This window comes from Elaeis guineensis, chromosome 12, assembly GCF_000442705.2.
Source record: "Elaeis guineensis isolate ETL-2024a chromosome 12, EG11, whole genome shotgun sequence".
NCBI classification, from domain to species: Eukaryota; Viridiplantae; Streptophyta; class Magnoliopsida; order Arecales; family Arecaceae; genus Elaeis; species Elaeis guineensis.
Window position 1 is genome coordinate 3,121,424 of NC_026004.2, and position 17,135 is coordinate 3,138,558.

The following is a 17,135-nucleotide window of genomic DNA, read 5'->3' on the forward strand; positions in this document are numbered from 1 at the left end:
TTTCAGTTTTATCCCTCTTGATTTAGGAATTCTCTTTTCTTTTTCAGCGTCAGTGGATTCAATAGCTCAAACAGGCGATGCAGGTGTTGCTGATCTGCAGGAGGAGATCTATCAGAAGGTAACATTGAAACAACTTAAGTCTTCACACTCTTTTGTGTAATTTTTGACATAACCTTTATTTTTCCCAAATTCTGAAGTTGAAAGCTTGATCAATACCTTTGCGGTCGGTCAAGTGGCTCAAATTGAGGAGAAATTATACCCTACACCATGTGCACCACGTCAGTGGTGCGCCATAGGAACAATCTGAGAAGAGGTTAGAGGGGTGGCAATCTGAGACAAATGTATGGTGAATGGGCCCCACAAAAATGAGATGAGGTGATTGGTGTGGTGCACCACCATGTGGTGCACGTGTTGTAGGATATAATTTCTCCAAATTGAGGGCCAAATCAGCTCCAAACCATCCACAGTTTGAATAGACTGAAATTTTTTTCTTAAGTGATAACATATATTGTCAGCTCATCTGGAGTCTCGAAAGAGAGGCTAATATTTTCGTGTTTGATTACTTTACTAGCATAAAGCTATACTGACTTTGAATAAGCATCTTGGATATTTGTTCAAAATAATTCCAGAGCACCTGACATCTCCATATCAAATTATAATAAGTAAACCAAACAAATTCCCCTAAACTTCTCATATTGGCCCTTGTCTTTGGAAATGAAGTTTTTAAGATTCTGACTACCTTGCTCTGGGCTATGTATTATAATATGGAACTCATGAGGAACTTGGCTTTGTTGAACGGCTACTTTTTATAGCCCTTTAATTATTATAGCCCTGCTTGGAATGTTTTTATCACTGAAATTCATTTCTTTTGTGTAGTGTTGGTCTAGCTTCTGTCCTATTCTAGGGAAATAATTACTTAAACATTGAAATTCTTTTGTCAGGTCATAACATCAGTAGCAATTCCCCGTACTCTCATCCATTCTACTATTAAATTGAAACTTCAGAGTACTCCATCCATGGAGCTCCAGTTCATATAGGTCCATTTTTGTATTTTCTAAAATGTTCTTTATGTTGTTTCTTTCAAGATTTCAAGCGCCAGGACATCTCATGAGAAATTATTGCAGTGCTGATACTTGGACGTGTTGCATGCCTCTGTGCCCCTGGCACACCTCAACACTAGGGTCCAGATAGAAACTCCAGACTTTTCAGGATTCCTATTCATCAAAGTGCATGCATGGCACATGCATCATACTACTATAATTTACAGGTTTGGTCAGAAGAGAAGTTGATGGCAGGCCATGCATGGGTTTTGTCAAGGATTTTGAGTCAAAAGACTTGCAAGAAAAATTTAGGATGAGAATGATGAGAAAATTTTTTGGGAGAATAGTTGGGAGGGAAATTTATAAGCCCTGAGGTCAAAAAGAATTATGAGCAGAAAAGTTGCAAGTCATCTATAATATTTTCTGTTAGTTTAGATTATGTTCTCTGATGACCAAATAGGCGCATCACATGTTTTTAGACCCAAAACACATTCATGTATCTTCACTGATAACATGCATCGAAGGAAGTCACATTTCTCAATGTCGATATGAATTGGTACATCTTGTCATGTTTTCTTTTGCTTATCAGATTTATGTGCTGGTAACATAAACCATTGGGTATATCAATTTTATAGCTTCTACAATTAGAGTACAAGTTGCATCTATATATGTTCCTGTGAAGTTTTATCATTAATATTTTGATTATATTTTATTGACGACAGATAAAATCCTGGAGGGAGATGTACTTTACGGACCTCAATGAGTTCTACCAAAAGGTCGCTTTGAAGTTGCAGCAGGTTCTAATATCTCTTGTGAATTTGTTGCACAGAATTTAGATTTTATTTCAAAACATTAATAGAAGAAATCTTGTATTTAAACTAACTTCTGCTAGCCTTTCTGATCGTTGATAACTTATGCATCTCTCTTGGTATTTTAATGTCTTCAGCATGATGCTCTCATACCACCTGCAAAGCCGTCAGAACAGTTTGAAAAAATGAAAACCTTTAAGACAATGTTAGAGCGTACTTTAGTGATTCTACAGATTTCAAAGAATAATATTCAACCTGGTTTGAAGGAAAAACTTCCTCTGTATGAGAGACAAATTCATAATGTTCTAGCTTCAACTAAAAAGAAAGGTATACCATCGCAATCTCAGGGACAACAGCAATTCCAGCATCCTGGTGGGCTTGCTCACTCCATGCCACAGCAACAACCATCCCAAGTTTCTCAGCTGCAGCAGCATGACAAATTGACAATCACCCAAACCAGGTGCAACAAATGAATTTACAAGTTTCAGCAACTTCAATGCAGCCATCTGCTGTGACCGGCATGCAACATGTATCCATGCCTTGACCAACAAACTTTGGTGTTCCAACGACACAGCAGAATATCACAAATGCATTACAGCCTGCTGCTAATCTGGATTCAGTACAAGGCAGTTCTTTTAATTCATTGCAGCAGGGTGCTGTGGGCTCCAAGCAACAAGGTGGTGTGGGATCTGTGCCAAGTACCGTCAATGCACCTCAACAGACCAACACCAATACTCTATCAAACAGCTCTATGAATACATTACAACCTAATGCTAGTCTTGTGCAACCAAGTTCTAACACAATACAGCAGCAGTATTTGAAGCAACAACAGCAGGATCAACAACGGCAACTGATGCAAAGAGAGCAAATGAAGCAGCAATTACAAGATGTTCATCATCATCATCATTTGGATTCTTTCTTTTTCATCTTTTTCTTCTTTATCATCTTGTTCGTCTTCATAGTTTTCCTCTAGCTGATATATCTATTCTCTCTGAACATCCTAATTTGTCAGTACTGGTTCAGAATACTGAAGCTAGTTGGGCTTGGGGATGTTATTCTCTCTTGTTTGTTAATGCAAACTTATGTTGTGTTTGGCATCATTGTCATTTTTTTTAAAAAAAATTGAAATTAGAAATTCTATTCCTATTTTTTTTCAGATTTCAGACAATAGAAAACAAGGGAGTTGGGGCTGATGATGTGGCTAAAAACAAGGAAGAGCTTGATGTCGAGCAGAGAGACAGTCGAGGGAGTGTGAGAGGAAAAGGAAGTAGGAATGGGTCCGGCGATGCGGCGAGAATGAGGGATAGCTTGCATCGGGTAGAAAGATGGCTGGCAAAGTCCAGAGAGGTGGTACGTTGGCTGGTGGCAATGGTGTAGAGGATAAGATTAGGCAAAAAAAGAAGTGGGGTTGCCGGGTTGGGATGATAAAGGTGAAAATCTATTATGTAAAAAAATGGAAGTAATTTTTTTTGCTTTCTCCTTTTTCGAAAATAATGAGAGTTGTTTTAAAAAAATGAAATAGAAATATGATAGCCAAATATATTTTTTTATATTTGGTTCTATATTTCTATTTTTTTTTAAAAAAAAGTACTAAACAGGCATTTAATTACTTCTTGTATTTTTGAGAAAAATATGTTAGAAATGCCACTAGCAAGAATTGGACCCTTGGAGATATAAGAAAAATTCCTATACCTTTGTAATTATTTCTTTTATCATCTTCTCCGTACTAACTTGGTACATAAGACATCTTTGGTGTGATCCTGGGGAACCAAATTTTGAAACTTTATCATGCTCTACCCTAAAGAAAAAGAAAACTATTTTATTTTATTTTTTTTTATTTTGAGCAAAATGATTAAAAAAAGAAAGCAAAGAAGCCCAAGCAACACAGGAACCATAGCTCAATTCCAAAAAGCCCTACCGTCCCAGCCCTAATCAGCTCGCTAGATTTATCTTCTACTAGGGCAAAAATTAGATTGAATATAGATCGAATATCAGTATATCTATATCTATATTTATTTTTTTAATATAAATATTAATATAGATATTAATCGGATGAAAATTTTCATATCTATATTTATTTTAAACGGATACATATACAAATTGGATACGAAAAATATTGATATAAATATGGATATAAATTGCATAGTTAAATTTTATGACCACAATAAAAAATATTACTAAGTTAATGATAAATCAAATTAATGGCATGTTAATATAGTTATATATTTTTTTAAAACTTAATAGATACTATATAAAATTAAATAAGATTATAAGTAAAATCAAATATTTGGTTACAAATCGTACAGTTATTTATCTATATCCTTTTTTTTTTTTTTTTGTAGACATAGATACGAATACGGATATTAGTCGAATACTTAAATTTTTATCCATGTTTGAGTAGGTTCGGATACAACGATTAATTTGGACAGATATTAACTGGTCTACCTTTACCCATATCCCCTAATGATATAAAGACCCAATACTATCTAAAACGTAAATCTGAGTGGAACTTCAAAATTCAAATCAGCTGGACTTCTTCAGATCGATTATCCTACTATTGTCAGAACTGTAGAGGCTTGATCTAAAAAAGCAATAGCTGAAAACTTAATTCCTCCGTGGCTGGTAGGGGAGAAATTAATGACTAATTGTCTTATCTCAAACTTTTAAAACATAATGAGATTTTAGCTGCAATGTATGTCCATGTCAGCAAGCCCCAAGTCAAAGTCATGCACTAGATGCCAATTCTTTCAGATTGTCCTAATTTAATGGCAAGGATACGTATTTTATAGATAATACGCATGACGAAAGATATTTACTTGGTGAATAATTTGTAGAAATCAAATAATTAACACTCTAAAAATGATTTTTATGTGATCTAGAATACTATGTTAGAAAAGTGCGCCCACGACAAAATCCATAAGGCAAACAAAAGCCCAAAGATCTTAGAGGGATCTCGATGGAGGTTGAGATTGAGGCCAAAGCAAGCCTTCGGCGAAGGTTGGAGGTCGAGATAGCAATATGGTCGAGGACCCAGGATGGTCGGCCGGGGGTGGTGTCGGTAAAACCATTCATCAAAGAAGATGTTGACATTGATTGATCAATAAGGTGTTAGCAGATGGGATGTAGTCTTTAACCCAAAGAAGGGCATGGATCATTGTTGGTGATGCCCCGAAGAAAAGATGGAAAAAATATTGATTAAAGTAGATCCACTCTATCATTTTTGGATCAGTTCAATCACAATTCAAAATGTTTGTGGAGGAAAAAAATTGGCAAGATTAAGGACCAACGTGATATAAATATGTCAATAAATTAAGATCAGGGCCAGGCCCTCTTCAAATCCCCTTGCCACTATTGTCGGTTCATCTCCACCAGAGGCGGTGCATTGGAAGCCCTCTCTAAGATCCCCTCGCCATTGTCGCCAACTCATCTCTATTGGCAATGGGCTTGGAGCTCTAAGAGGCGCAATCGAGATCCTTGTAGAAGACATCATGGAGGCCAAATACCTATTGCAGAGAAACTGATCGACTAGATTAGGGATCAAAGGATGTAAAAATGCTAAAAAATCGAGACAAGTCTTGGGCCCTCTCCAAGATCCCCATGCCGATGCCGTCAACTCATCCTCACTGGCAATGGGCTTGGAGCCACAAGCTGTGCACCAGAGGTTTTTGTAGGGCCGAGGCCCTTTCCAAGATGCCCTTACTATTGCCACTAACTCATCTCTGTCGACATAGGCTTGGAGCCCATCATGGGAGATACCATGAAGGAGGCAGATGGAGAGACGGAGGAAGATTTCGAGTAACAAGATAGAATACCAGTTTGAGAAGTTGCGATTGCAGCAAACTCAAAACAATTTAGCCAGCCATTAACTACAATATCAAAGGGGTTGAAAAACTTTCATTCGCCGATATTTTTCCCCTCTACCTAAGTTTCAGATGTATCGAATTATTGTTGAACTGGTCTAAAAATGATGTGATGGATTTGGTTCAACCAATAATTTTTCTCCGATGTAAGTTTGTGAGATCTATGGATACAAAGTTGGTGGTGCACTGGATCAGCGGGACTTATCACCACATCGGCACCTCCAAGAGCTCCCATACTCTGGCCCTACTGGAACTCCATTGATAGTCCCCAACATTCAAACGAAATTGAGTTGGTTATAAGCATTTGTGGAAATCAAAGAATTAAAATTATGATGTGGAAAATATTGGCATGGATAATACTTGGCTGAGGCCACATGTCACAATTAGATCATCTAGATAAGCGATAAAATGATTCATGAATGATCAAAATATAGCTGATCAAAATATTTTAAATCTTTGATCAATATATTACCCGGCTAATCACTGCACAAAATTAGAAAATAACTTTCATTATGAATTCACCTCCCAACTAACATTTACTCACCACTGTCTTTGAGCTCCAATTCATCAATACCCTTCATACAAATAGTCAAAGCTTCAAAGGTATAACTAGGAAGTTGCATGTATCTCAATAACAATCTTATGTAATTCGGAGTCAAACATTTTTCTGAAACCATAGTATCCAATAACTTGTTAGAAATTCTTACATGCCAAAGTCACGAGACTTTCTTTCAGAAATAATGCCTAAGTGTCTGTTACATGTATATTAGCAATTTTTTACTGTCCGGTGAGAAAATAGTAATGAAATTCATGAAATCTATTAGCAATAAGAGAGGTGTTTGCCTCCTCTAAAATTTTCTGACGACTGAGCCCATTATCATATATCATAAAATTTTTTTTGTGCACTGTGAGTAGTGTAAAAAATCTATTATGGAGTGCATCATTTTATCTGATTGATTTATGTAATCATCACTTTTCAATATGTATTTAATATTTATAATTTTATTTTTTTATTTAAAATTTTAAATAATAAAAATATTAATATTTTTTGAAAAAAAAAAGTATAACATCCTATATCCATATTATGACATCGTGCATTCAAAAAGTCATAATTTTTATCCACAGAATATTATAATATAATACAGGATGCTATAATATGCACATAATGCTATAATATTTTTGAAAGAATAGAGATATTTTCATCATTTAAATTTTTTAAATAAAAAAATAAAATTATAGATATTAAATATATATTGAAAAGTAGTTGAACAAAAATACTTCTTCCACATTGTGATATTCTGAACTATATTATAACATCCTACATATAAAAAATTATAATTTGATGCAGAATGTCATGATATAAATAGAATGTTATAATTTTTTTTATCATATTACGACATCTTACGTATAGAAAGTCATAATTTATGATATCATAATTTTTTTTTAAAATAAATATTTTTATTATATAAAATTTTAAATAAAAAATTATTAATATTAAATATATATTAAAAAATAATAATTATATAGATAAATTATATAAAATGATGCGCTTGATTTTCTGCACCGTTGGTGGCGCATAAAAAATTTCTTCATATATTATATATTTTGAGTTTAGATTATATTTTTGGTACGGAAGAATGGTCGATTCGCAACGTCAACCGTTGGATACGTCGCGAAGTATGTGAACCGTTCTTTAGCGTGAAAAATACAACCGAAACCGAACCCCTCATTATGTTGGACCACGTTGGTAGAAGATTGGGGAGACGGTTGTGTGTCTTGGAGGAAAAGGAATATTCCAAGATTTCAACTCTCCCCCCACTTTCCCTTTCATGCCCCCTTCCCCCTCGCTTGCAGCCCCTTTGGTCGTTCCACCGATTTTATCCGCCGATGCTTTGTCTCCTCCTCTCTCTCCGCTGCCGCCGCTGAGGTCTCCCGCTGTCTATTTTCTTCTTGCCCTTTGAGCTTTTCGATCGCCGCCGATGGAGGGGAACAGCTGGAGGCCCGCCCAGGGGGAGCCGTCCGCCGCTGACGCCGCGGCCGGCGACTGGCGGAACCAGCTACAGCACGATGCGCGGGAGAGGATCGTCAAAAAGATGTGAGTGGATCTCGGGCCCTTTTCTTGCTTCTTGCTTTTTAGGTTTAGATGAATCCGACCCATGCCCTGGATCATTAATTCGACCGGTGGGCTTGTAAATCTTGATATCTTGGTATTTTCTTGGTGGGTATGGGATGATCTGCTGATTACCATAAGAAATTTTGATTTTGTTGGCACTAGTTCTTATTTTTGTTATGCATGATTAATTTTGGAGGTAGAAGAACCCAAACCACAATAGTCACTGCTCAATTTTCTTTAATTGATGGAGATGATGGAGTTTTGGACCGTAGATAGGACACCAAGTTCCCTCAAGGAATCCCCTGTCGCTATATCTATATCTATATCTATATATCTAGAGAGAGAGAGAGAGATAACAAGGGGATAAGATTGTAAGAAGAAGAAAGGGAGGGAATATTTGTCTGCGCTTGTTAAGAAATATATCAAAAATTGCGTTTATTTATGTTTTTAACTTGATAGGTCTGAACGAAATCATGGGTAGAGATCTTGTTCTTAGAGTAACCTTCGTTATATATGGATGAGTCCTCATCAACAATATCTATGCAGGCACACAGTTTTCAATATCTATGCAGGCACACAGTTTTCTTGTTAATAGTTTCTTCGTGAGATTCAACTCCATTATCAGCGGCATTTACTGGCTTTTTTTTTTTTTTTTTTTTTTGCAGAATGGACACTTTAAAGAGACACTTGCCTATTTCTGTGCCGGAAGGCTTAAATGAACTTCAGAAAATTGCTGTACGATTTGAAGAGAAGATATATAGCGCAGCTACAAGTCAGGTACATTCATTTACCTGAATCTCAAACTTCTCTTATGCTTATTTTATGATGTAAGATGGATCATTCGTGCTATAAGCAATTAATCATCATTCTTTCTTAGTAAGCATTCCTACAAATTTAACGTTACAGCTGCAGCCTTGTTCTAGTGTATGTTCTGGAAAATGTCCTTCGTATTTGGCCTGGGGGACACAACAGACTGCCGAAACTGGCTACTGTTTTGTCATCAAATGATTTAGTCACCATGCACATGCAGATTTGTGAAGTAACGTGCTCAATTGCAATTCATATTTAACTGATGAGGAAGTTAATCAAGGTACCCTTATCTGAATATGTTTGTTTATTTACAATTCATACAAGGTAACTATCATATTGGAATTGATGAGATTGGTGGAATTGAAGATGTTGAGCAGCAAACACTCCAACGAATTTGTCTTCCATTTGGAATTAAATAGGGGAAATTAACACTACTGATGAAGTGTAGTACAAAGAGCAATGCAGTTCTCATGTTAAAATGTTTGAGATTGGTGGAATTGAAGATGTTTGCCGCAAGAACCCCCACAAGGAATTGTTGGCCATTTGTAATTCAACAGTGTGAATTACTACTAATGATGTAGTCCCGTACAAAGATCGATATGTTTGTTTTTGTACAATTTGTTTTTGTACAATTCTCATCAAGATGTAGCATGTCAAGATCATCGAGATGATGGAGTTGTGGAATTTGGCCTTTTGGAGCTGAGTAGTAGTGTGAATTGATACTAATGATTTGGTGCAATAGAGAAAAATGTATGTTATTTGTAAGTGGAAAGAGCTGAGGGGAAAGGTTGATTTGTCTTCCTTCATTTTCTATGGCTACCTGCATGCCTTTAGGAGAATGGGAGAGGGGCCGGTAAGAGATCGAAGGAGCTCAATTGCTTGATGAAATATGAAAATGCACGGTCTATGCTTATGAGGTGCATTTGTTAAGCTCGTAGTCAAATCTCAATAAAAACATATGGGAGAAGCTAGACTTTTTGTAAATTAATGAGTTGGTTGGGTATCATGATTTAGCATGCTGAGAGGCTAGTTATAGGAACTATTGTTACTTTGTTACTTGTCGATAGTTACCTCAACTAGTGGAGAAAAAGAAGGAAAAAATCAATGTCCTGCAGCTCTTGCTGAGCTTCCACTTATTTCCTTGACTTGAGCATGGCTACTTGATCTACTTGATGTTGGCAGCTGTCTGCTGTTTGCTAATCTTCCATATTGCAAGTCATGCTTTTGATTTTCTTTGACTGATTTGTGTTGTTCGGCCAGGAATACCGGGTTTAGATAATCAAATTCTGCTAATTATAAAGGCTTGATTTAAAATGTAGATGTATTATGGTAAGTATTTCGATAGCTAGTCTGGGCAAGTCAAACTGTAGGTGAAGCGAATATATTCATCCTCAAGGTGGATAGATGAGTCTCCTTGTTGTGCATATTCCTTCTCTTCCTTCAAAAAAAGGCTTTATCTGTGTTTCCTCTCATTCTCATTAATTTGAATTGTCAGCTCTCATGGGAAGTAATATTTCTGATATTGCAGCCTGATTATCTGAGGAAAATTTCTCTGAAAATGCTTTCGATGGAGACAAAGACTCAGCATACTGCTCCAATTAACTCTTCAATGCCAAACACCACCATTCCGAACCAAAATCCTACAGATCAAGGTATTGACGTGATAGAACATATTGCTTCATATTAATGCAATGTCATAAAAGATTTAAATGAGACAGTTGGGTATTGGAGAACTTGTATGCTTGGCATCTGAAAGAAACTCACAGATACTGCGTTGTTTGTTTTAACATCTAATTGTTTGTTTTCACTTTTTATTTTGATTTATAGTCGACATGCAGCAGATAATTCTCTAAGCTTTTTCTACAAATGAAATATCATTTGGTATTGCACCATGTGCATTCTTTCCCAACCTCTGGTACAATTTTATTTTGTCCCTTTTTTCTGTATAATTGGCATCCACTATTGTTTCTTAATATGTTTTTCTCATCCTTTTTAGTTCTTGTTCTGTGCATATTGTGTAATAGCTCGAATGGGTCAAAGTAGGACAATGTTATGGAAACCTTGAACCATATTTAACCTGACCCAGTATCATATTGGGATTCTTTGTTCCATGTACCCACTGACATTTTAACCGCCCTGACCGACCAAACCCATGCAACATGGCGCATACCCAAACTAAGACTTTTTGACCAATCCTTGCAACTCTTGATGCATCAAATTGAGGTGAATATTACAAATAATATCAAAAGGACATTGATTGTTCTCAAAATCTTTTCACGAAGTTCAAGAATTAACCTGATCCAAATAAAACTTTATGCTCATCATGTGAGTACAGTCAAAACTTTGACCGGTATCTGACATGTTTAAAGTCTGGATCAAAAAGTTTGACCTGTGCATAACCCAAACTAAAATCCCTGTCCTAAATACGTGCAACTCAGGTGGAGTTTTGGTTTTGGGTCAATTTTTGTCGCCCCTTTTATAGGTATAAAGGCCTATCTTCTTGTTTAGATTTCTTAAGTTTATGCAACTAGGTGCTCGCTGTCACTGTTCATTCAGACTTGATGACAAATAGATGAATAGAAATACAGTCTCCTGTATTGTTAAACTGCATAAATGGATTGACCTGTTGGTAACTTACAACTACAGGAGTTCAATGGGCTTGAAAAAACAAGATCAACATATTACTTGTTTTGCTCAAGTTGGTTGGGGGCTGTATGGTATATGTAAGCATTAATATTGAAAATTCTGTAAGATGCTTGAAGATGTGCAGTTGACATGCTTTGATATCCTATGATCCCCTACCCTTTTTTAATTGTTTTAAATGCTTCTTTCTTGGAAACAAACATGCTTTGACTGGTCATTTTTTTTCTTTGACCAATATTTTTAGCATCCTATACCATGCCTAGGATGCATTCTAAATAACTAATTAACATGTAGAGTACTTGCATGGTACAGCATCTGAAGAAGTCTAGCATAAAAATTAACATGAATTAGCATTATACTAGATTAAGTAAACAGTAACAAAAAGATAAACTCAACTTCTAAAGCATCTACATAAGAAACTTTATCATTGTTTCTAAGAATAATAAGTTCGATTTAAATGGATGAATGATATGATGTGTGAATAAACAACAAAAGGGAACATGGATATTAAGTTATAAGCTTTGCACACAAACTTAGCATGGTTAATAAATTAATAATAAATTAACTAAAAACAGCTCTTATTTGCACTATAAATGATTATTTTTTTATGAAATCTGATTTAAACTAACAATTTTGAAAAGCAACTGACTTGGGTATGTGAAACTTTCCCTGCCATCTGACAATATCTGATATTGAAACAAATGATTGTGGAGTTTTTATCAGCATATTTTGAGATTTATTATTTTTTTGATATAAAATCATTTTCTACGAAAACACACTAGTGTTGCTGATTTTCATGCAAAATTGCATGGTATTGTTGCAGAAGGTGCACAATTTTTTCTAGCAGAATCCATCCACTTTTTGCATTTTCCTGACAACATAAAAATCCAAAACATCGACAAACCAATTCTTATTTCTTTGCATTGACAATTCTTCCTCAGTTTAAGGAATCCAATGTAGGATATATGCTAATGTGGATCTGGAAGTGGTTTTGCTCCCGTGTCCTTAAGCTTGTTGTGCAACCAAGAGGATAGTTTTTCTAACTACCAATTTTAAATGGGATGGGTTTGGGAATTTTGGTTAATTTCGTAATCGGGTTTGGGACTGGTTCAGGTAGTAAGATTTTATTAGGTGCTCGGATACACATAGGGCAAATTTTGTGGGTACCCTACCCATTGCCATCCCTGTGTAAAATGCTTTCTAACTTCGGTAAATAATACTATAATACTAGAAACAACTCCTTGTGGATGGCATAAAGCTTTGTTAATTAAAGTTTGCTGAGGTTGGATAATCGCTTACATGGTAAAATTCTATTCTTCATCACTTTCAAAAATTCTGTCAACTAACAAACATCCTGGTATATTTGTAACAACAGTGTCACTCGGCAATCAAGGGCAATCATTAGCAATTCCCATGGTTAATCCACCTGCAGCAAGGCAACAACTTTTACCCCAAAACCTTCAGAATAACACGTCAACTGCTGTACAAAGTTCTGCCAACCTGCCTTCTGCACTATCATCCATCACAGGTCTTGGTCAGTCCAACATATCCAGTGTTGGTCAGACATCCAACCTGCAGAACATGCCTGGAATATCACAGAACTCTGTGAGTAATTCTGTAGGGCAAGGTGCAGCACCAGATATTTATGCCAATGCACAAAGGCAAATGCAGGGAAGGCAACACCATCAACAAATAATTTCCCAACAGCAGCAGCAATCACAGAATCAGCTTATTTACCAGCACCAGCTTCAACAACAGTTAATGAAACAGAAGTTGCAGCATTCTTCACTCCTGCAACCGCATATGCAACAGCAGCAACAGCAACAATCTCTGTTGCAGCCAACCCAGCTGCAATCTTCTCAACAGTCTCTGATGCAAATGTCATCAAGTCTACAGTCAGGTCAGTCCACTATTCAGCAGACACAGCCTACAACAATGCAGTCAGCTGCACAACCTGGCCTTCAACAGAATCAACTGAATTCAATCCAGCAATCAGTACCATCTTTGCTTCAGCAACATCCACAATCAGTTGCGAGACAACAACAACAAGCACAGCCTTCTATGCATCAACAAACACCTTCACTTCAGCAACAGCCAACTCCAGCACCTCAGCAATCAAATTTACCATTGCAGCAACAGCAGCAGCAGATAATGGGGCAGCAAGCAAATATTTCAAATATGCAACAAGCTCAGCTGCTTGGACAACAAAATAGTGTTCAAGACATGCAACAGGCGCAGCAGCAGAGACTGCCAGTTCAGCAGAACAGTCTTTTGGGCATCCAACAGCCTCAGCAGATGTTAAATCAGCAAAGTATTTCTTTACATCAGCAGCAGCAGTTAGGCCCCCAAAGCAGCATATCAGGGTTGCAGCACCAGCAGCAGCAGCAGCAGCAGCAGCAGCAGCAACTACTTGGATCCCTTCCTAATGTTTCAAACATGCAGCCACATCAGCGCTCCATCCATATGTTGCAACAACCCAAGATGGTTACACAACAACAGCAGCAAACCCAGCAGGCGCCGTTGGCATTGTTGCAGTCACAAGGTCAACAATCCCAACATCAATCATCACAACAGCAACTCATTTCTCAAATTCAATCTCAGCCTGCACAGTTGCAACAACAATTGGCAATGCAACAACCACCAAATTCGTTGCAGCAAAGGCTTCAAGCTCCAAGTGCCTTGCTTCAGTCTCAGAATGCAATTGAGCAGCAGAAGCAATTTATTCAGGCACCAAGAGTGCTTCCAGATGTCTCCTCCAGTAGTAAGTCATGAAATTTATAAGTTTTCCTTGATCTCTTGCACATAACCAATGATATTACTTATCTGAATTTGACCTTTTCTTTACATCCCTTATGGTTATTTCATATTATTTGTAAAGTAATGTGCTACTCCGTCATATATCTCGACCAACTTGATGCTTCCTCACATTCCCAATGTTCTTGTTACCTAGCATGAAGCAAGAATGATGAAACAGCAATCTCATTTCTCAAAAAATTAGAAAGCTAGGAGCCTGGGAAAAATCACATAGAACAATATGAAAGAACAAATAAAGATTCATTCACTTATATATTGGTTGTACCTCATGAACTACATGAGATACAGGTTTAAGAAAAAAAGGAAAAGAAAAAAAGGAGTATACTTCATGAAGCTGATTGCAATAAAATAAATTGGTCAGTATGGTTTTGTAATAGGAGCCATACACTAAAGCATGGTGGAAGCATCCTGAAGTTGGTTTCAAGGTTTTTAGTTCTGTTGGACGAGGCTGTCCTGATTTTTTCATGGAACGGGACGCGTCGCCGTCCTACCTTGTCACGACACTTAGGATGATGATGTCCCAAAGTGTCCTAATTGGAATGTTGGGATGCTAGCAGGATGGCCTTATCTCGACACATGGGATGGTATCCTGTCTCAGTGTCCTACTGGGACCTAAATCTTTGGTGTATCGTATTGCATGTTTGAGATTTTGAAGTTGATGCAACACCCACCTTGGAGAATTTTACATCTGCCCAAAAAGTGGGTGAGGTGGACTGCCAAAAACGATTCTAATTGTGAGTTGAATTGTCTACCAAGGTGATTTCCTCCATGTTATGTGACTAATTACTTGATGCTAGTTTCTAATGAGTCAAACCCTGCTGTCCAAGACTGGTGAGTACTGAATAGTGATTATGTGTGGTCAAGATTGGCAATCTGTCCTAATGACATTAGCAGTTGATAATGTGGTTGCTTTGCTTTTTACCAATAAAAGAGTCTCTAATTCTGCTTTCTGTGCTCTCTAATTAGGTCTGGTGGATTGCCTTTTTTGCTTTGCCTCGTCTCTCCTTAGCATCTATTAGATTCTTGATTTTGGCCTTTGGTTTCCCACTGTAGCATTTTAATCTGCTAGCAACTTTTACATGTATGTTCTGCTGGGTTTCAGCAGCTGCATCCCAGTTCTGTGAACTGCACAATATTCTAAGTTCTTGTTTTTGGACTTTTGAACTCGGGACCTGCATATTTTCCAGAAGCCTTACCAATCTGGTAACTTGTCTTCCTCTTCTTTTCGACTAGCTTGTATTTTTTACCTACTCCATCTATTTTGTCGGTTTGTCCTGGGTCCACTGTCTGACTTTTAGCCTCTTTAACCTTGTTGCTGTTTGGTGCTTGGTTTGCTTTTGACTGTAACTGCATTCAGATCATTGCTGTCTTTCTCCCTTAGGTTTTAAGTTTGTTAATACCAATAACTATGCTGTATGGTTAGTTAATCTTCATTCATGCTGCAAAAGGTCATAACATTTGGGGCATCATTGATGATGTTATTTCTTATTTCTTAGTTATCTGCAATTTGTGATATTGCCTATAATCCCTACCCAACATACCCTGAAGGATTGAGAATGATCCATGTCTGGTTATTAATTGTACTGCAGAAATTATATTTCCTGACACATGCCAGCTAGTTCTATTCAATTATGCAGGATTGTGCTTGTTGTGTCATTTTCTTTCTATCACGCATTCTTCAATCTTGTTTTGCTCCATTGTTGAGATACATTTTCTCTGAAAATAATTCGTGATCTCAGAGAATCTCTGACAATACTTACTCCATGCTTAACAAATTGTCCACAAAATTGTGTAATGATCTGGAAAGGCGAGCATATCTGTGGTCCGATAAAGTGACAGGCTTGCTTTAAGTATTTCACAAAGGACTGAAGGATAAGTGTTCTTCATCTGTACGCAATTGCATAATAATGCTTAAAGTTCCTCCTTTGTTCCTTATACATCACAAATGTCATGCTAATTTGAAAAGCCTTAGGAAAATTTTGGCTCATGCAAGTAATTTCTTCATTTGTCTAAGCTGATGCAATCCCACCATTTGAAAATTGAAAATGTTCTTGCCAAATGATTGAGTTATATGGTGAATTTCCATTTTCAGTTTTGTCCCGCTTGATTTAGGAATTCTCTTTTTCTTTTGTAGCATCAGTGGATTCAACAGCTCAAACAGGACATGCAGGTGTTGCTGATTGGCAGGAGGAGATCTATCAAAAGGTTACATCAAAACAACTAAGTCTTCACACTCTTTTATGTAATTTTTGACATAACCTTCATTTTTCCCAAGTTCTGAAGTTTAAAGCTTGATCAATATCTTTGCGGTCAGTCAAGTGGCTCAAATTGAGAAGAAATTATACCACCACATCAGCGGTGCACCACAAGAACATTTTGAAAAGAGGTGAGAGGGGCGGCAATCCAAGATGAGTGCACGATGGATGGGCCCCACAAGAATGAGATGAGATGATTGGCATGGTGCACCACCATGTGATGCATGTGGTGTGGGGTACAATTTCTCCAAATTGAGGGCCAAATCAGCACCAAACCATCCACAGTTTGAATAGCTATTTTTTTTCCTAAGTGATAACATATATTGTCAGCTCATAAGGAGGCTAGAGAGAGAGGCTGATATTTTCGTGTGTGATTACTTTACTGGCATAGAACTTTACTGATTTTGAATAAGCATCTTGGATATTTGTTGAAAATATTCCAGAGCACCTGACATCTCTTTATCAAATTATGATAAGTAAAACAAACAAATTCCCCTAAACTTCTCATATTGGCCCTTTATCTCGGGAAATGAAGTTTCTAGGATTCTGACTACCTTGCTCTGTGCTGTATGTTGTAATATGGGACTTGTCCTTAATTATTATAGCCCTGCTTGGAATGTTATTATCACTGGAATTTGTTTCTTTCATGTAGCTTTAGTCTGGCTTCTGTCCTATGCTAGGAGAATAATCACTTAAAGCTTGAAATTGTTTTGTCAGCTTATAACATGAGTAGCACTTCCTCCTACTCTCAACTATTCGACTATTAAATTGAGACTCCAGAGTACTCCATC

The 17,135-nt window shown here is 37.0% G+C and overlaps 1 protein-coding gene across 1 annotated transcript in view; it reads left to right on the forward strand.

Annotated features, from left to right (window-relative positions):
* The window catches only part of LOC105055807 (mediator of RNA polymerase II transcription subunit 15a), a 37,698-nt gene that overhangs the window by 13,435 nt on the left and 7,128 nt on the right, over window positions 1–17,135 (forward strand). The window contains 10 exon segments of the mRNA XM_073246843.1: window positions 48–118; window positions 1,763–1,837; window positions 1,987–2,283; window positions 2,286–2,821; window positions 6,299–6,312; window positions 7,672–7,804; window positions 8,488–8,599; window positions 10,161–10,284; window positions 12,651–14,036; window positions 16,224–16,294. Coding sequence (XP_073102944.1) covers window positions 48–118; window positions 1,763–1,837; window positions 1,987–2,283; window positions 2,286–2,821; window positions 6,299–6,312; window positions 7,672–7,804; window positions 8,488–8,599; window positions 10,161–10,284; window positions 12,651–14,036; window positions 16,224–16,294 — 2,819 coding nt within the window.